The sequence below is a fragment of the Salvelinus fontinalis genome, chromosome 22, assembly GCF_029448725.1.
Source record: "Salvelinus fontinalis isolate EN_2023a chromosome 22, ASM2944872v1, whole genome shotgun sequence".
Taxonomy (NCBI): Eukaryota; Metazoa; Chordata; class Actinopteri; order Salmoniformes; family Salmonidae; genus Salvelinus; species Salvelinus fontinalis.
This window is the reverse complement of record NC_074686.1, coordinates 8532532-8550429: the sequence shown is the minus strand read 5'-3', so window position 1 is coordinate 8550429 and position 17898 is coordinate 8532532. Positions and strand designations below refer to the sequence as shown.

General features: G+C 43.4%; 1 protein-coding gene across 2 annotated transcripts; it reads left to right on the top strand.

Annotated features, from left to right (window-relative positions):
• The first annotated feature begins 2944 nt into the window (after nt 1–2944).
• Nucleotides 2945–12906, top strand: LOC129819697 (voltage-dependent calcium channel gamma-6 subunit-like). 2 transcript variants are annotated; one of them, XM_055876188.1, is made up of 5 exons: nt 2945–3024; nt 5119–5547; nt 6196–6270; nt 6917–7054; nt 7877–12906. In XM_055876188.1, exons 2-5 carry the CDS (start codon nt 5124–5126, stop codon nt 8098–8100), a joined length of 861 nt encoding a protein of 286 aa, XP_055732163.1. In that variant the 5' UTR covers nt 2945–3024; nt 5119–5123; the 3' UTR covers nt 8101–12906. The 2 variants fall into 2 exon arrangements, with proteins under 2 accessions (XP_055732163.1, XP_055732164.1); XM_055876189.1 differs by lacking the exon at nt 2945–3024 and having other exon boundaries at nt 4575–5547.
• Nucleotides 12907–17898: the final 4992 nt, after the last annotated feature.

The window sequence follows — 17898 nt, the reverse complement described above, 5'->3', positions numbered from 1 at the left end:
TTACGCAATCCCTTCTCAAAGTCAGTGTATATGTTGAGAAATGTGCCTATTTTCCTGAAAGGAAGGAATGTCAGGATTCCAAAGCTATACGATACTACAGATAGCAAGTTAATTATCTCACATCTCGTAAAATATTTGTAATGTTGTACTTCTTGTTGACGAAATTCGTGCAAATGTTGGGTTTTTGAGCTAGCGCCCAATAGACTCCCATTCACTCCTTGAAGGAGAGCGCTCCTTGTTCCAGAATAGCACAGAATGGACTGCGTGGCCCACTGATGTAGCATGGGCAATGTTTCCCATCTCCTCAAAAGTATATCTGCTGTTGCGAATGTTAGACTCCACTCTGTGAGGCTCATAAATCTGCAGGTTGAACATGGTGAGATATACTTCTAAGTTGATAGTGCAGTTTGTTTATGAGATTTTACAGCTAACTAGCTGCGTTACATGCTGATATTGTCTTTGGTGTTATTGTGTGTAGCTAGCTTTGCTAGCTAGCTAGCCAGCTGGCTCATAGAGAGAGCATTGCATTGTGGATTTTGTAGTCGACTTGACCTGCAACAGATTTCCACAACGATTTTCCATATTGCTACCAACCTTATTATAACGCCAAAATGAAACATTTGTTCACAAAAAATATTGTCCTCACGTATTAATGTATTAAATGAAAGGAATGAGTGTTTTGGGTGGATTTTAGTACCACTCCAATGCAACACAACCCCAACTTTGTCCCTAACGAATCACCTCGCACTGGTCTAATCCTATCACACATTAGAGTCAAACCTTGCTATGCATGACTTTTAAATCAGGGTGGCTCATTTTGTCAGCATCGCCACCCCACAAAGCTCTGACTGGTAGTGCCATCTTATGGAGATCATTCCCTACTGCATTATCTTAGTAACTCGCAGTCCAGGGCCCTTTTCTAGTACTTCAGAAATGCATCCTTCCTTCCTACCTTTCTTGAAGTAATCAGAGCTCTGAATTAGTTGGATTGGTGATAACATTGCTTACACCTATCTGATCACTTCTAAATCTGTGCTTACCTCAAGGACACAAGGAATGAAGGAGGCGTTTCAAAGATATTCGAGGAAACAAGGAAGGAAGGATGCATTTCTGAAGTATTCAAACAGGGCCCCCAGTCTCTCTCATTACTTATCACAATGCTGAGCACATCTGACTGCAGCATTCTGTCACTGCCAGGAGAATAATTCCCTGTGCGAATGAATGTTTCCAGTCGCATAATTACCAACCCTGTTGAAGCACTGTTTAGACCAGAGAGGTCACACCTACCCCTGGGTTGCATTCTCATAGTCTAACATGTTATTATTTGGGCCCAAATGTACATACCAGCTGTATACTATATACATGTATTTTTGTTACAAAAAATAATTTGTGCATACATTATGTATATTTGTTTTAAATGCAAATCTAGTGCAATAAATACATCAAACAAGTCAAAAAAACAATTCAGGATCACTGTTTATATTGTCTAGAACTGATTACACTCCTCCTGTCTGTTAGTGTAGCACGGTTTGGAGACAGTCATCCCTGGAGTCCCTGTATGACCTCACTACATAAATCTTTCCCCCTGATAGGGAGTTGTGGTGTGGTGTTGAGGTCCTTATGCCTATGTTGTGTACTGTATGTGCCTCTGGACATAGGATCTGAATGGTATGTGCTCGACATACAGTAGTGGCACTAACAGCCATCCCCATGCACTCACTGTATAAGGTTGTGCATTGGGCAGCAGAGGTGTAAAATATTTACAGGTATGCTCAAATCTTTTATTGAACTTTCCGATACAAGAGAAAGGGTCGTTTGACTCAGCTTGAATTTGAGTTGTATCAATCATTTATTAAGTCTCCCCAGAAACAATTGTAATAATGTTGCCTTTAGAATGGAAGAAATCAAGTACATTTATAAATGTCTCCATTTCATATTGTTTCCTGCCAAGAGGACGCCTTTATCTAGGGCAATGTACATAACTCACACTCACTTTTGCATAGCGTCTTAATATAGCAGCTTTAAAATAGGCTTCCAGTCAACTCAAGCAATACAGGTTTAAAGTCCTTGGATCTTGCTCAAGGGTATGTTACAATTAACTGTTATAGACCCTGTGAATAGATCCTGAAACTCCAGCTGCTTAGCTGGAATCAGATAATACTGTCTCCTACACAAACCCAGATTGACCATGGATAAACTCTGGGTTTGAAGGTGTCAGCAAAAGGCAGAGTATCCAGTTTGCCCCTTGTCCTTACTCGATCTCGCTCAGCCTACGTCACACCAAGGCTATATGCAAAGTTCCTGATTTGAAGTGCTGCAGCCACAATTCTTTAATCTACAAAATACTAGCAGAAGCCCCAGGAATCTACCTTTACCCCATTTCCTGACATAAACTCGTCAGCAGGCCTGTGTCTCTAGTAAAAACACATGTATGTCATTAACAGGTGGTTGTCAAAAATAGAATGAAGAAACACACACACTAAATTATTTTGGGTGCGCGCTCTTTCTCTCTCTCTCTCACACACACCCAAAAACACACACACACACACACACACACACACACACACACACACACACACACACACACACACACACACACACACACACACACACACACACACACACACACACACTATCAGGTGCACGCTCACACATACACACATACGCACGCACACACAGACACTGATATAGTGATATAGAGTGATATAGAGTGATACACACAGTGATATAGGGACCACACACTCTTGACGCATATTCTTGCACATACATATTACAGGGGCCAGCAAAGACAGATAGATCCAGCACAACTGTACGTGCATGTCTAAACAAACATATACACAGGCATAGGCGTGTGGCCACATAGCTACTAAACACACCCACTCACACAAGACTACTTTGGCCTCCACCCTCTTTCCACTCCCCATACCTCCTTTCCTCTCTTCCTCGGCGACCCCTCTCTTGCGCACTCCCTCTCTTCGCCTCGCCCTGTTTCATTCCGAACTGAACCACATGCACACCGAACAGGTCAGCAATTTCTTCATATCATTGTTATGATTCGTAATGTGGCCATGACTGAGTGTATAGTAAAGCAAAATTTGACGAAATAAATTAATTTGGGTCCGTCGTAGAGGGATATTGAATTACATAATTGAAAAATAAATGGAATTGCTTATACTTATGATGGCCTTTAAAGTTGCTCTGGGGTGTCGGCATTTGTTGCTGGTCGAGTTTGCGTATTTTTTTTGCGTATTTAATGGAGTTACTGATCACAATGTTGTATATTTCAATGGGTATTGAAATGGAATAAGTTGATTTGAATGGAATATTGCCAGGCACTTTAAAACTTCTTCAAGATTAGTGGGTCCCGGTTGAGCTAACGTAGGCTAATGCAATTAGCATGAGGTTGTAAGTAACAAGAACATTTCCCAGAACATAGACATATCTGATATTGGCAGAAAGCTTACATTATTGGTAATCTAACTGCACTGTCCAATTTACAGTAGCTATTACAGTGAGAGAATACCATGCTATTGTTTGAGGAGAGTGCACAATTCAGAACATGAAAAGTTATAAATAAACAAATTAGGCACATTTGGGCAGTCTTGATACAAAAGTTTTAACAGAAATGCAATTGGATCAGTCTGAAACTTTGCACATACACTGCTGCCATCTAGTGGCCAACATCTAAATTGCACCTTGGCTGGAATAATATATTATGGCCTCTCTCTTGCTTTTCAAAGATGATGGTACAATTTTTTATTTAAAACATTTTTTTTTTTCTTGTATTATCTTTTACCAGATCTAATGTGTTTTATTCTACTACATTCCTTTTGCATTTCCACAAACTTCAAAGTGTTTCCTTTCAAATGGTATCAGGAATATGCATATCCTGGCTTCAGGGCCGGAGCTACAGGCAGTTAGATTTGGGTATGCCATTTTAGGCGTACATTTTTAAAAAAGGGACCAACCCAAAAGAGCTATTCAAGACTGAATCATACAGGACTATTTTGCATCTGTAATTTGAATCTTTATTGTTCAGAACTTCCTCTTTCGGTCAATTTTTATAACCTGCGAGGGTAACGGTAATGAGGTTCAAATATTATTGCTGAAGCCTTTTCATTGCCTTATTTTGAGTTAGCGTACTAGTTGCTTAGACTTCTTTGTAAGATACAGTAGCAATATGTTGTCCATCTTTCAGTCGACATCTAAATATAGATATGGTTATTTAAGATGTACGAAACCATGTAAAAAAGTGACTTTAACACAACTCTGACTTGATGATAGTAACTGATGTAATATGTGCACACAATATTTGCTTTGAAAGGTGAGAAAGTATCAATGTAGCAACCATGCAGTTGGAAAATATTATGTGCAGCATTAAAATTGTCCATCATATAGCCGTCAAGATGAAAATGATATTTGCCATGTTGGATTTTATCAGCCATTATAAGGGGGATACGGCAGTTTTAACATTTAGTTTATACTAACATTGTGATTGTTTAAAGTCAGTAGATTGTCTTCTACTGATGTTAAAACTCATTTTTTTTCTTCATTTAGAATAAGCTGCTTTCGCCTTCCTGGCTTCTCCTCCATAACTCTGTTTCCCAACTTCTACCCAGAAGCTACCTCTCTTTTTTATATATTTTTCAAATCTATTCTAATTTATGACTCATTTTTCATTATGACCCACTCATCATTGCATCCTTCTTCCAAACCACCTTTTACATCAAGCTTTCGATGTCTGGTGTTACTAACTTACAATTAATGATTTGTGCCGACACCCAAAAAAACAAAAATATATATATTTCTGCACTGATAATCCTAAACATGGTTTATCCTTTTTTGTCATGGGTTTAGCATGTTTGCTTCATAAACTGAGTCAGCAGTGCTGCTAATTCCCATTTACCTTCTTTTCCTGTCCTCCCACATCTTCCTGTTTCCCCCCTGTCCTCCCACATGTCCCTCCATCCCGCTTGCCAAAACAATCCCTGTCTAGCATCATTTCTATTGCTCCACTGCCACTTCACCATAGAAACCCATTCCCTGTCTCCTGCACTCTCTACCTGTCTTTAGCCATTATTCATATTCATTTTTTTCCAATCGTGAACATCTGCAAAGCTGTTATGTGGTCCACCTTCTTTCTGCACGAAGAGGATGGCAGGCCGATTCCACCAGGGATGGGCGTAGGACCAGGAGCAGGTCCACTGGGACTGACCGGTGTCATGGGTGGCAGAGGGGCTGGGGCTGGTGCTATGGGAGTTAAGCGCCGGGCAAAAGCGTTGACATCGAGACACCCAGGGGGCATGAGCGAGGTCCAGAAGGGCAAGATTAAGCTGGCGTTCTTCGTGGCCATCGTGGGCGTGGTATTGACAGTCTTGGGCTTGGGCACAGAGTATTGGGTGGAGCTGTCCCCGCCCAAGAACTTCTACAACAACCAGACGTGTCTGGCGGCTCACTACGGGCTCTGGAAAGGATGCTCCCGGACTCTGTGGGTGGCGGACATAGACCCTGAGCGAGAGAGCTGTGGGCCGGCTGAACTGCCAGGAGGTGACTGCTCTGGGGCTGCATGAATAGGCCTACATGATTTTGTGTAAACCAAACAGCGTTCACTCAAACCCGTACATTCAAAACTATACAAAACGCTCTCCAATGGACCCTTCTATGACAGATTTGAAAGGGGTAGTTCAGCCAAATCTCATGATTTCAAGGCCAGAAGTGACAATTATGATATAATTACATAGCTATAGCCCCCACCATTAGATACGGCTAGATATCAGGTATTAGCGTTGTGTCCACAATCCAACCACTGGATGCAGGTGTAGACTGGGTCACAGATGGACTGCAATATACATTTACATTCTGTAGATAGATGCTTAGATAGATGCTTACCTTGAACTAACACACATATTACTCTCAAATACTGTACTAAAATAGAATACCAGTGAAGGCAGTGCTGTAGTATATTTGTATGGTAGTCTATATGTAGGATCAACTGCATGTATTAGAGTACGAGATGCCATGACACTAATTGTATAGAAGAGATAATAGCCTTGGTATTGTCATTGATTTGCGTGAATGTACGATAACTAGTGTGCAGCAAGCCGTACGAATCTCAATAAAATGATGGTGATGGGCAAGTGGATAAGGTCTCCGTCCGTTTCAAATAAGTTCCTCGTCTCTCCTCATCTCCTTCAGAATCTCACTGCAACTACTTCAAGTTCTACACCACCGGAGAGAACGCTGTCATCTTCCAGAAGACGACAGAAAAGAGTGAGTCAGCTTGTCCCCCTGCCCTCTTTCAACCTATGTCCCACCTTGCCCGCCCACTCTCTTTCTTTCTTCTTGGAGTCTGTCGTCTATGTTTCACTGGGTCAGCCATTGACTGCAGTGAGTGTCTATAATGTATTCCTCCTACTCCTTTCTGTTATGGCATTGAAGTCAGCAAGACAGCTTTTCTTTGTGGGTCTATGGGGACCAATTGTGAAATCCTGTTATTTTCTCGAGCTCTAAACCAGAAGTGTCGTGCACCATATTGTTTAAGAGGGCCAAATTCAACATCTTTGGATTTATTATGCGCAAAAGAAACAATGTCTTCTGTGTTTTGGATTAGTTTCAATGGGAATGATGCCCTGTATGTCAGGAGTGTGACATTTAACGCTTCCATTATCCTCTAGGCTAGTCAGAGGTGATGAATTATACGTGGATGCCATGACCTTTACCTTTTTGTAGATTGCCATTTTGAACAATGTTTCACTTATGTGGTTGTTTTACTTACCTTGGTTGAACGCCCTCATTGCAAGTCGCTCCGGATAAGAGAGTCTGCTAAATGACTAAAATGTAACTGTACCCGGTGCAAATGTACTATGAATAATGGAATGTACCTGTATCAAGAGAACAACCGTTTCTCTCTTCCCAGGTCTGAATGTGGCGGCAGCCATGATGGCCCTCTTCGGTCTCTTCCTGATGGTCATGGGGGCCATATGCATCACCACAGCCCTCAGCAAAGGAGAATCGTTCTTCCTCAAGCCTGCTTCGGTTTGCTTCATTCTGTCAGGTGAGCGAGTAGACATGTGACAGCCAAGGTATTATACACTGTGTTGACATAACTTTAAGAGTACCTGCTCTTTCCATGTCATAGACTGACCAGGTGAATCCAGGTGAAAAGCGATGATCCCTTATTGATCCCTTGTGGGAAGCATTGGAGTCAACGTGGGCAAGCTTTCCGACAAGTTCTGAGGGCAAAAGGGGTGGGGGGGGGGGGTTCAACTGTTAAAAACGTTTTGTACACTCAGTGTATAACTACAATGGTTAAATGTCACATATCTAATGAGACCATGGGAAGATCTCATGCTCAATTGCATTACTCCTTGTGTCCTCTCTCCTTGTCTCCTTCTCAAAATCCATTGGAGGAGAAGGTCAGAGGGGAAGGACCTCTGGCTTTGTCATCCAATGGGTTTTGAGAAGGAGATAGGAGATAGGATGCGAGGAGAACACGATTCAGACCTTACCCATGTTGCAGAGCGTTAGGAGCCAGTTAGGACTAAACCTGTGCATGCAGCAGAAACAAAACAAAGCTACTGGTACTCAACGCTATTATTTATTTTTTTAAACAAAAAACATAGAGCTATTATTCAAGTGTATCAAGGGAGCTCACCAATTAGATACACAGGGCATTAGTCATGGCACCTGTCCAGTCCTGATATACTCTGAGGCTCTGAGAAGTGGATGAGGGAAAGGTCACATACATCAATACCACCTCCACCGACCCATCAGTAAGATGTATTTACCATCTCCACACACACCAAGCCCCTAATATCTCTCTCTTTTTGTTCTTCATCCCTCTCTTTCTCTCTCTCTCTCTCCTTCTCTCTCTTAGGCCTCCTGATGCTCCTATCTCTTGCTGTTTTCAACCAATCGGTCCTCTCCTTCCTAGCCAGTGACCACTCGGTGCCGTTGCGTCACGAGCTGTCTTGGTCAGTGTCCTGTATTGGGTGTGCAGGGGTCATGCTTATTTTGGGCGGGATCCTCTTTCTCTTGCTTGCACTGCCATTCAGCCCCTGGCGAAGGTGTTTTCCCCCCAAAAATGAAAGTGGCAGCTAGTGAAGAGAAGGAAGTATTGCACTTTATCTGTATGTCTTATAACTGTTGTCGAGAAATGGTGTCTCTTGCAGTTTTACATTTCACGAAGATGTTCCTTGTCTTAAATGTTTTCTCTCTCTTTATTTTGCATAAATCAGTAGAGCTCATTAAAGGGACATTATACTGCTCTTGACTTATGAAAGCTGAATAATTAACACTTACGATAACCAGGTTTCCATCCAACATTTATATGTGAGTAAAATGCATGTTGAATAACAAAATGTCATGACAGGCGTGAGACATATTTTTTGGAAACATATTTTTGGGGGGTAAACTTTCCAAATGTCAACAAAACAAAATACGCCAGACAAGGTGGGATCTTTCTTTGTCGGTAAAATGAATTATGCGAGAAATGTCGGTGGAAACGATTTTAACCATCATATCGAGTAAACTTTGAGTCACGCAATGACATGTTGTGTGGTCCTCCCACTACGACTCGTCGGGAAAGCATGCAGTCTATTAGGCTACAGATGAAATAATTTATGACAAACTTCACAGGCTGGTGAAAGTGCAAGGTGATTAGCTTGATGCTCCTTTCCAATAAATATTGAGGGTCTTATTCTGGTGAACTGATAATCGATGCTTGGCTGCCGTTTGACAAATAAAAATAACGTTGCTCTTTTGTCCATAATAATGGTAGGCTATAGGTGCGCTCTAGCCAACAGCGAAATGCGCGTTCGTGGCTTCAAGCTCAAGTGACAAAACCAGTGTATGCGACCACGCTATATAACGCAAACTTTTTTTTGTGAGAAAACTCAGTAGAGTTGAAAATGGGATGAAAACCTCTTTAATCTTCAATAAGTACATTTGATCGAAACATGTCTGGTGGGAAAATGCACATATTTGTTTTTATGATGATTTTAGAATACTCACCTGAACATCTGTCACCAATTGGATGGAAACCTAGCTACTGACACATTTCTTGGGAGAATCAAAGGTGTTAGTTGACAGCGAAAATATCACATTGCATGTGCAAAAGTGTAATGTGCTGGTATGTTCAAACATCTCCCCAAGTGTGAAATTCAAGTTATTCAAAATAATATTAAATGAACGTAACAAGAACAACTGTTTACAGTTGTTTTTTGAATTTGTAAACATTACTTTTAAAGTATTTTTGCCAAAACGTTGATGATGTTGTGATCGACAGTCTCATTAGAGAGTATACTTTTAAAGATAGTACTAGGGATTCAGCTCTATTACACAGAAAGAAAGTACCGTACAAAAAATCTAGAGTTTCTATTAAATAAATACATACACAATCCCATGATATTGTAATGTTTTTACAACTGCCTTTAATATACAGATACAGTGCATTCGGGAAGTATTCAGACACCATTCCTTTTTACACATTTTGTTACGTTACAACCTTATTCTAAAATGGATTACATTGTTTTTCCCCCCCTCATCAATCTATAAACAATACCTCATAATGACAAAGCAACGACAGTTTGTTAGATTTCTTTCTACATTTATTAAAACAAAAAAACTGAAAGATCACATTTACTAAGTATTCAAACTCTTTATTCAGTATTTTGTTGAAGCACCTTTGCAGCGATTACAGCCTTGAGTCTTCTTGGGTATGAAGCCAAACGGTTGTCACACCTGTATTTAGGGAGTTTCTCCCATTCTTCTCTGCAGATCCTCTCAAGCTCTGTCAGGTAGGATGGGGAGCGTCGCTAAACACAGCAATTTTCTCAAGAGATGTTCGATCAGGTTCAAGTCTGGGCTCTGGCTGGGCCACTCAAGGACATTCAGAACTCCTGCGTTGTCTTGGCTGTGTGCTTAGGGTCATTGTCCTGTTGGAAGGTGAACCTTCACCCCAGTCTGAGGTTCGGAGCGCTCTGGAGCAGGTTTTCATCAAGGATCTCTCTGTACTTTGCTTTGTTCATCTTTCCCTTGATCCTGACTAGTCTCCCAATCCCTGCAGCTGAAAAACATCCCCACAGCATGATGCTGCCACCCCCATGCTTCACCATAGGGATGGTGCCAGGTTTCCTCCAGACGTGAAGCTTGGGATTGAGGCCAAAGAGTTCAATCTTGGTTTCATCAGACCAGAGAATCTTGTCATGGTGTGAGAGTCATTTAGGTACCTTTTGGCAAACTCCAAGCAGGCTGTCATGTGCCTTTAATTGAGGAGTGGCTTCCTTCTGGCCACTCTACCATAAAGGCCTGATTGGTGGAGTGCTGCAGAGATAGTTGTCCTTCTGGAAGGTTCTCTCATCTCCACAGAGGAACTCTGGAGCTCTGTCAGAGTGACCATTGGGTTCTTGGTCACCTCCCTGACCAAGGCCCTTCTCCTCCATTTGCTCTGTTTGGCCGGGCGGTGTGCTCTAGGACGAGTCTTGGTGGTTCCAAACTTCTTCCATTTAAGAATGATGGAGGCCACTGTGTTCTTGGGGACCTTCAATGCTGCAGACATTTTTTTGGTACCCTTCCCCAGATCTGTGCCTCAACACAATCCTGTCTCGGAGCTCTACGGGACAATTCCTTTGACCTCATGGCTTGGTTTTTGCTCTGACATGCACTGTCAACACTGGGACCTTATATAGACAGGTGTCTGCCTTTCCAAATCATGTCTAATCAAATGAATTTAAGACAGGTGTACTCCAAGTTGTAGAAACATCTCAAGGATGATCAATGGAAACAAGATGCTCATTAGTTAAATTTCATGTATCATAGTAAAGGGTCTGAATACTTATGTAAATAAGATATTTTTTATTTTAATACATGTCCTAAAATTTATAAAAACCTGTTTCCGCCTTGTCGTTATGAGGTATTGTGTGTAGATTGATGAGTAAAACATGTTATTTAATACATTTTGGAATAAGGCTGTAACGTAACAAAATGTGGAAAAAGACAAGGAGTCTGAATACTTTCCGAATACACCGTATATGTAAATATATCAAAGAGACATTACCCTCTAAAATCTAAATATTTTCAGAACTCAAAGCTAATGTCACGATTAGTCTACGTCCCAGGTCAACATGTTTTGTAGATTCAGTTATTTTCCACAATTTAAAAGTAATGTAAAAGATGTAAATTCCAGATCTGCGGTGCTTATCTTTTCCATTAATTTGTGTAGCCTGATCTACATAACCAGTGGCGTGGGATGTGTGGACTCATACTGACATTAGACTACTTTTGAGGTCTTAAAAACATCTGACAATGTTGATTTTGGAGTCCAATGTCCCTTTAAATGTTAGACGCACCATCTGCTCCAAGTACGTGGGTGACTATATTATAGAAATGGCCGTAAATTACTAAAGCGGCACTGTCTAAAAACATCTCTGGCTGAAAGAACAGACAATTTCATTTCAATTTCATCGTAAACCTTATTGAAGAGGTAAAGTGCCACAATTTACTGCAGAATTTAGGCTACTAACCAGATACAGTGCCTTCTGAAAGTATTCACACCCCTTTACTTTTTCCACATTTTGTTGTGTTACAGTCTGAATTTACAATTAATTAGATTGCAATTTTTTGTCACTGGCCTAATGGCCCCATAATGTCAAAGTGGAATTATGTTTTTCGAAATTTTTACAGATTAATTAAAAATGAAAAGCTGAAATGTCTTCAGTCAATAAACTCTTTGTTATGGCAAGCCTAAATAAGTTCAGGAGTAAAAATGGATTTAACAAGTCACAATAAGTTGCATGGATTCCCTCTGTTTGCAATAATAGTATTTAACATGATTTTTGAATGACTGCCTCACCTCTGTACCCCACGCATACAATTATCTGTAAGGTCCCTCAGCTAAGCAGTGAATTCAAACACAGATTCAATCACAAAGACCAGCGATGTCTTCCAATGCCTCGCAAAGAAGGCCACCTATTGGTAGATGGATAAAAAATGTAATAAAAAACAGACATTGAATATCCCTTTGAGCATCGTGAAGTTATTAATTACACTTTGGATGGTGTATCAATACACCCAGGCACCATAAAGATACAGGCGTCCTTCCTAACTCAGTTGCCGGAGAGAAAGGAAACCATTCAGGGATTTCACCATGAGGCCAATGGTGACTTAAAAACCGTTACGGAGTTTAATGTCTGTGATAGGAAAAAACTGAGGATGGATCAACAACATTGTAGTTAATCCACAATACTAACCTAATTATCAGAGTGAAAAGATAGAAGTCTATACAGAATAAAAACATTCCGAAGCATGCATCCTGTTTGCAACAAGGCACTAAAGTAATACTTAAAAAATGTGGCAAAATGTTTATTTTTGTCCTGAATACAAACTATCATGTTTGGGGCAAATCAAATACAACATGTTATTGAGTACCACTCTTCATGTTTTCAAGCATAGTGGTGGCTGCATCCTCTTATGGGTATGTGTCACGTTCCTGACCTATTTATGTTAGTTTTTGTGTGTTAGTTGGTCAGGACGTGAGGTTGGGTGGGCATTCTATGTTATCTGTTTCTATGTTGGTTTTGGTTTGCCTGGTATGGCTCTTGATTAGAGGCAGGTGGTTTGCGTTTGCCTCTAATTAAGAGTCATATTTAGGTAGGGCATTCTCACTGTTTGTTTGTGGGTGATTGTCTCCTGTGATGTCTTCGTTGTGTTCGATGTTATTCACTCTCGGGGCTGTTTGGCTGTTCGTACGTTTCGATGTAACGTTCCTGTTCGTGAGTTTACGTTTGTCGATGTAAGTTTATGTTCAGGTTCCGTTCGTTACGTTTTGTTATTTTGTGTAAGTTTTGAAAGTGTTTTGTTTTGTTTAGTGGCCGTCGTATTTGTAATAAAGATGGCTTATTTCCCTGACTCCGCATTTTGGTCTGAAGATCCTTCTCTCCTCACCTCATCTGAGGATGAGGAGAGCACAAGCCGTTACAGAATCACCCACCACGCTAAGACCAAGCGGCAAGGGAAAATTAAACGGAGTAAGGGACAGGAGAGAAAGGAGCAATGGACATGGGATGATGTTTTGGACGGAAAGGGTTGCTACACTTGGGAGGAGATCCTGGCTGGGAGGGATCGCCTCCCATGGGAACAGGTGGAGGCACTGAGGAGAGCAGAGGCTACCGGGGAGAGGAACCGGAGCTATGAGGGAACGCGTCTGGCACGGAAGCCGAAAAAGCCCGTAAGTAATTCCCAAAAATTTCTTGGGGGAGGCTAAGAGGTAGTGGGCCAAGGGCAGGTAGGAGACCTGCGCCCACTTCCCAGGCTTACCGTGGAGAGCGGGAGTACGGGCAGGCGCTGTGTTACGCAGTAGAGCGCACGGTGTCTCCTGTACGAGTGCATAGCCCAGTGCGGGTTATTCCACCTCCCCGCACTGGTAGGGCTAGATTGAGTATTGAGCCAGGTGTCATGAGGCCGGCTCAACGCGTCTGGTCTCCAGTGCGTCTCCTCGGGCCGGCATACATGGCACCTGCCTTACGCATGGTTTCCCCGGTTCGCCTACATAGGCCGGTGCGGGTTATTCCACCTCCCCGCACTGGTCGGGCAACCGGGAGCATTCAACCAGGTAAGGTTGGGCAAGCTCAATGCTCAAGAGTGCCAGTACGCCTCCACGGTCCGGTATTTCCGGCACCACCTCCCCGCCCCAGCCTAGTACCTACAGTGTCTACACTACGCACTAGGCTACCAGTGCGTATCCTGAGCCCTGTTCCTCCTCCACGCACTCTCCCTGTAGTGCGTGTATCTAGCCCGGTGCCTCCAGTTCCGGCCCCACGCACTAAGCTACCAGTGCGTCTCCAGAGCCCTGTACAAACTGTATCTTCTCCCCCTACTAATCCTGATGTGCTTGTCCTCAGCCCGGCGTCACCAGTGCCGGTACCTCGCATCAGGGATAGAGTAGGCTTTGAGAGTACAGTGTGCCCTGTCCCTGCTCCCCGCACTAGTAGGAAGGTGCTTGTCATTAGCACGGTGCCTCCAGTTCCGGCACCACGCACCAGGTCTACAGTGTACCGTATCCGGCCAGAGCCATCCGTCTCCCCAGCGCCATCTGAGCCATCCGTCTCCCCAGCGCCATCTGAGCCATCCGTCTCCCCAGCGCCATCTGAGCCATCCGTCTCCCCAGCGCCATCTGAGCCATCCGTCTCCCCAGCGCCATCTGAGCCATCCGTCTGCCAGGAGCCTGCAAAGCCGCCCGTCTGCCATGAGCCTGCAAAGCCGCCCGTCTGCCATGAGCCTCCAGAGCCGTCAGCCAGACAGGAGCCGCTAGAGCCGTCAGCCAGACAGGAGCCGCTAGAGCCGTCAGCCAGACAGGATCTGCCAGAGCCGCCAACCAGACAGGATCTGCCAGAGCCGCCAACCAGACAGGATCTGCCAGAGCCGCCAACCAGACAGGATCTGCCAGAGCCGCAAACCAGACAGGATCTGCCAGACCTGCCAGCGAGCCAGGAGCAGCCAGAGCCGTCAGAGCGCCATGAGCAGCCAGAGCCGTCAGAGCGCCATGAGCAGCCAGAGCCGTCAGAGCGCCATGAGCAGCCAGAGCCGTCAGAGCGCCATGAGCAGCCAGAGCCGTCAGAGCGCCATGAGCAGCCAGAGCCGTCAGAGCGCCATGAGCGTCGAGAGCCGTCAGCCTGCCATGAGCGTCGAGAGCCGTCAGCCTGCCATGAGCGTCGAGAGCCGTCAGCCTGCCATGAGCGTCGAGAGCCGTCAGCCTGCCATGAGCGTCGAGAGCCGTCAGCCTGCCATGAGCGTCGAGAGTCGTCAGTCAGCCATGAGCTGCCCTTCAGCCTGAAAAGGCTAGATACCCAGAACTGCCCACCAGTCCAGAGCTGTCTCTCTGTCCGGAGCTGCCTTTCAGTCCGGAGTTGCCCCTCTATCCTGATCTCCCTCTCTATCTTTATCTACCTCTATATTCTTATCTATCCCTCTGTCTTGGTTTATCTCTCTGTCCCGGTGTTGTCATTATTAGATATGTTATTAAGAGGATTTTGTGGGGGAAGAAAGAGGGTGGACATTCTTGGAGGGAGGAGGCTAGGATGGATTATGGTGGGGTGGGAACCGCGCCCGGAGCCTGAGCCACCACCGTGGTTAGATGCCCACCCAGACCCTCCCCTAGACTTTGTGCTGGTGCGTCCGGAGTTCGCACCTTGTGGGGGGGGTACTGTCACGTTCCTGACCTATTTATGTTAGTTTTTGTGTGTTAGTTGGTCAGGACGTGAGGTTGGGTGGGCATTCTATGTTATCTGTTTCTATGTTGGTTTTGGTTTGCCTGGTATGGCTCTTGATTAGAGGCAGGTGGTTTGCGTTTGCCTCTAATTAAGAGTCATATTTAGGTAGGGCATTCTCACTGTTTGTTTGTGGGTGATTGTCTCCTGTGATGTCTTCGTTGTGTTCGATGTTATTCACTCTCGGGGCTGTTTGGCTGTTCGTACGTTTCGATGTAACGTTCCTGTTCGTGAGTTTACGTTTGTCGATGTAAGTTTATGTTCAGGTTCCGTTCGTTACGTTTTGTTATTTTGTGTAAGTTTTGAAAGTGTTTTGTTTTGTTTAGTGGCCGTCGTATTTGTAATAAAGATGGCTTATTTCCCTGACTCCGCATTTTGGTCTGAAGATCCTTCTCTCCTCACCTCATCTGAGGATGAGGAGAGCACAAGCCGTTACAGTATGCTTGTCATCATTAAGGACTGGGTAGTTTTTCAGGATAAAACAAATCTGAATGGAGCTACGCACAGGCAAAATCCAAGAAGAAAGCCTGGTTCAGTCTGCTTTCCACCAGACACTGGGATATGAATACACCTTTCAAAGTACTGACTCAGGGGTGTGAATACTATGTAAATTAGATATTTCTGTTTTAAATTTTAATACATTTGAAAACGTTTCTAAAGACATGTTTTCACTTTGTCGTTATGGGGTATTATGTGTAGATGGGTGAGAATTTGTATTTTATTTAATCCATTTTGAATTCAGGCTGTAACACAACTAAATGTGAAATATGTTAAGAGATAGGGATACTTTCTTAAGTCAACATATATAAGGTTGCATTGTAAAAAAAAATATTCAGAATCATATGAGCTTTCAGTGTTGTAAATAATTAACCTACGAACATTTCACGTGTTCTGTGTAACCCAAATGTCACACGTTTATAAATACTGTAAGATGTTTTATCTACTTGATCTTTTTATAGTGAGAGTTCAATGGGTATTGGAAGGTGAATTGTTTCTGTGGTTTTTAATGAATATAATTGCGTATGTAAGACTTGATTTAACTATTAAATGTGAAGACAAGACATATCCCTCTCTTGTGCCTTTTTTCTGTCTTCGTCATTCATCTCTCCGTCATCTTAAACTCACATCTCAGCCACCACCTTGACCTCTTTCCAGCTCTATCTCCACTGTCTGCCACATGTTATCACCTTCCGCCACAAAATGTAGAGCTTGGCGAATACTGCTGAAGTGGATAAGCGACACAAACCTTGGATTCAAACTGTGATCCCCATCTCCAACATCGTCCAATTTAAACCCCCCCCCCCCCTCCTCCACCACAACTCAGCCCCCCCTTCCCACTATTTTTTTTAAAAGTCATTCCGGTCTGGTCCTCGTGTAGGCTTATCATGTGTCTCTATAAATGCCACACACACTGTTACTCATGTCTCACCCCGCCTCTGGTGGCTCCTCCTTTGGGACGGGGTCCAGACGATTGGTGGTGGGGTCTATGCTGTGTTAACCTCTACCCCCGTTCTCCACCCTCCTGACCTGGCATTTAGACCTGTAACACGAACCAACCGTCTCTAGACACCTGACACTCGGCCCAAGCTGTATATATAACATGTTAATCGTTTTCAGTGTGGGTAAGTGAAGTGAGAGTGTCTAATCGTTTCCAATGCATTTGCTTGTAAGTGTGTGTAGCCTGTGTGTGTGTGTGTGTGTGTGTGTGTGTGTGTGTGTGTGTGTGTGTGTGTGTGTGTGTGTGTGTGTGTGTGTGTGTGTGTGTGTGTGTGTGTGTGTGTGTGTTATGACCTTTTGTGTGTGTGTGTCAGCAAGAATCAAGACATATTACGAAGAACTGAGCTCTCTTGATATGACCAAAATAAAGGAAGCCCCACCACCTCGTAACTTAACTTGTTATGAGTGTCACACTGACCCAGCAGGGATCACAGGTCTCCTGTCCATGTCACATTACAAATGTTCACACTATCGTGCCAACCTGACCCGAGGTATTTTCTCTTCACATTTACCTTTATAGCACTGTTCCAGGAACTATGGTTCGGTACGGGAAAAAGTTTTGAAACAGGGAGACATTACCTGACTTTTTTCAATAAGAAACACTCAAATGTTTTCAAATGTTTTGCTACAGTGTACCCTAATGAACACAACCCAGGGCTCCCCAGAGAGAAAGGACTAATGAAACTCCTCATCTAAATCACACATTAACTGTGCACTCCATGCTGTTGAACAAATAGAGCATCCATCTCCCTCCCTAGCTCCCTTCATCCTCCAAAGTCATTGCTTTAATGAGATTAAAACAGTCACTTTCATTTCCATCCCAAGAGTGAAGAGATTCAGTGTTATTCAATTATTATTCAATTCATCAACTGTACTTTTAGTCATGTGTTAAGGAATTCTGCTGCTTTTCTGGGCCTGTGTCTTTCTTAGCATCAGCGTTAATTTCTGTGACCTCTGACCCAATATCAACTGGACAATCAAGGTCACCTGTTAAGGTATTGAACAAACATTACACATGTTTTTTTTGTCACCACAAAAGTGGTTATCTGTTGAGATGAGTCAATGTCCCAGTCTGTTTTGTAGATGTCACACCCTGATCTGTTTCACCTGTCTTCGTGCTTGTCTCCACCCCCCTCCA

Excerpts from the sequence above, each read along its gene's own strand:
- LOC129819697 (XM_055876188.1), top strand. The coding sequence starts at position 5,124 with ATGTGGTCCACCTTCTTTCTGCACGAAGAGGATGGCAGGCCGATTCCA. Across the intron at positions 6,271-6,916 it reads CCAGAAGACGACAGAAAAGA|GTCTGAATGTGGCGGCAGCC; the intron begins GTGAGTCAGCTT and ends CTCTCTTCCCAG. Across the intron at positions 7,055-7,876 it reads GGTTTGCTTCATTCTGTCAG|GCCTCCTGATGCTCCTATCT; the intron begins GTGAGCGAGTAG and ends TCTCTCTCTTAG.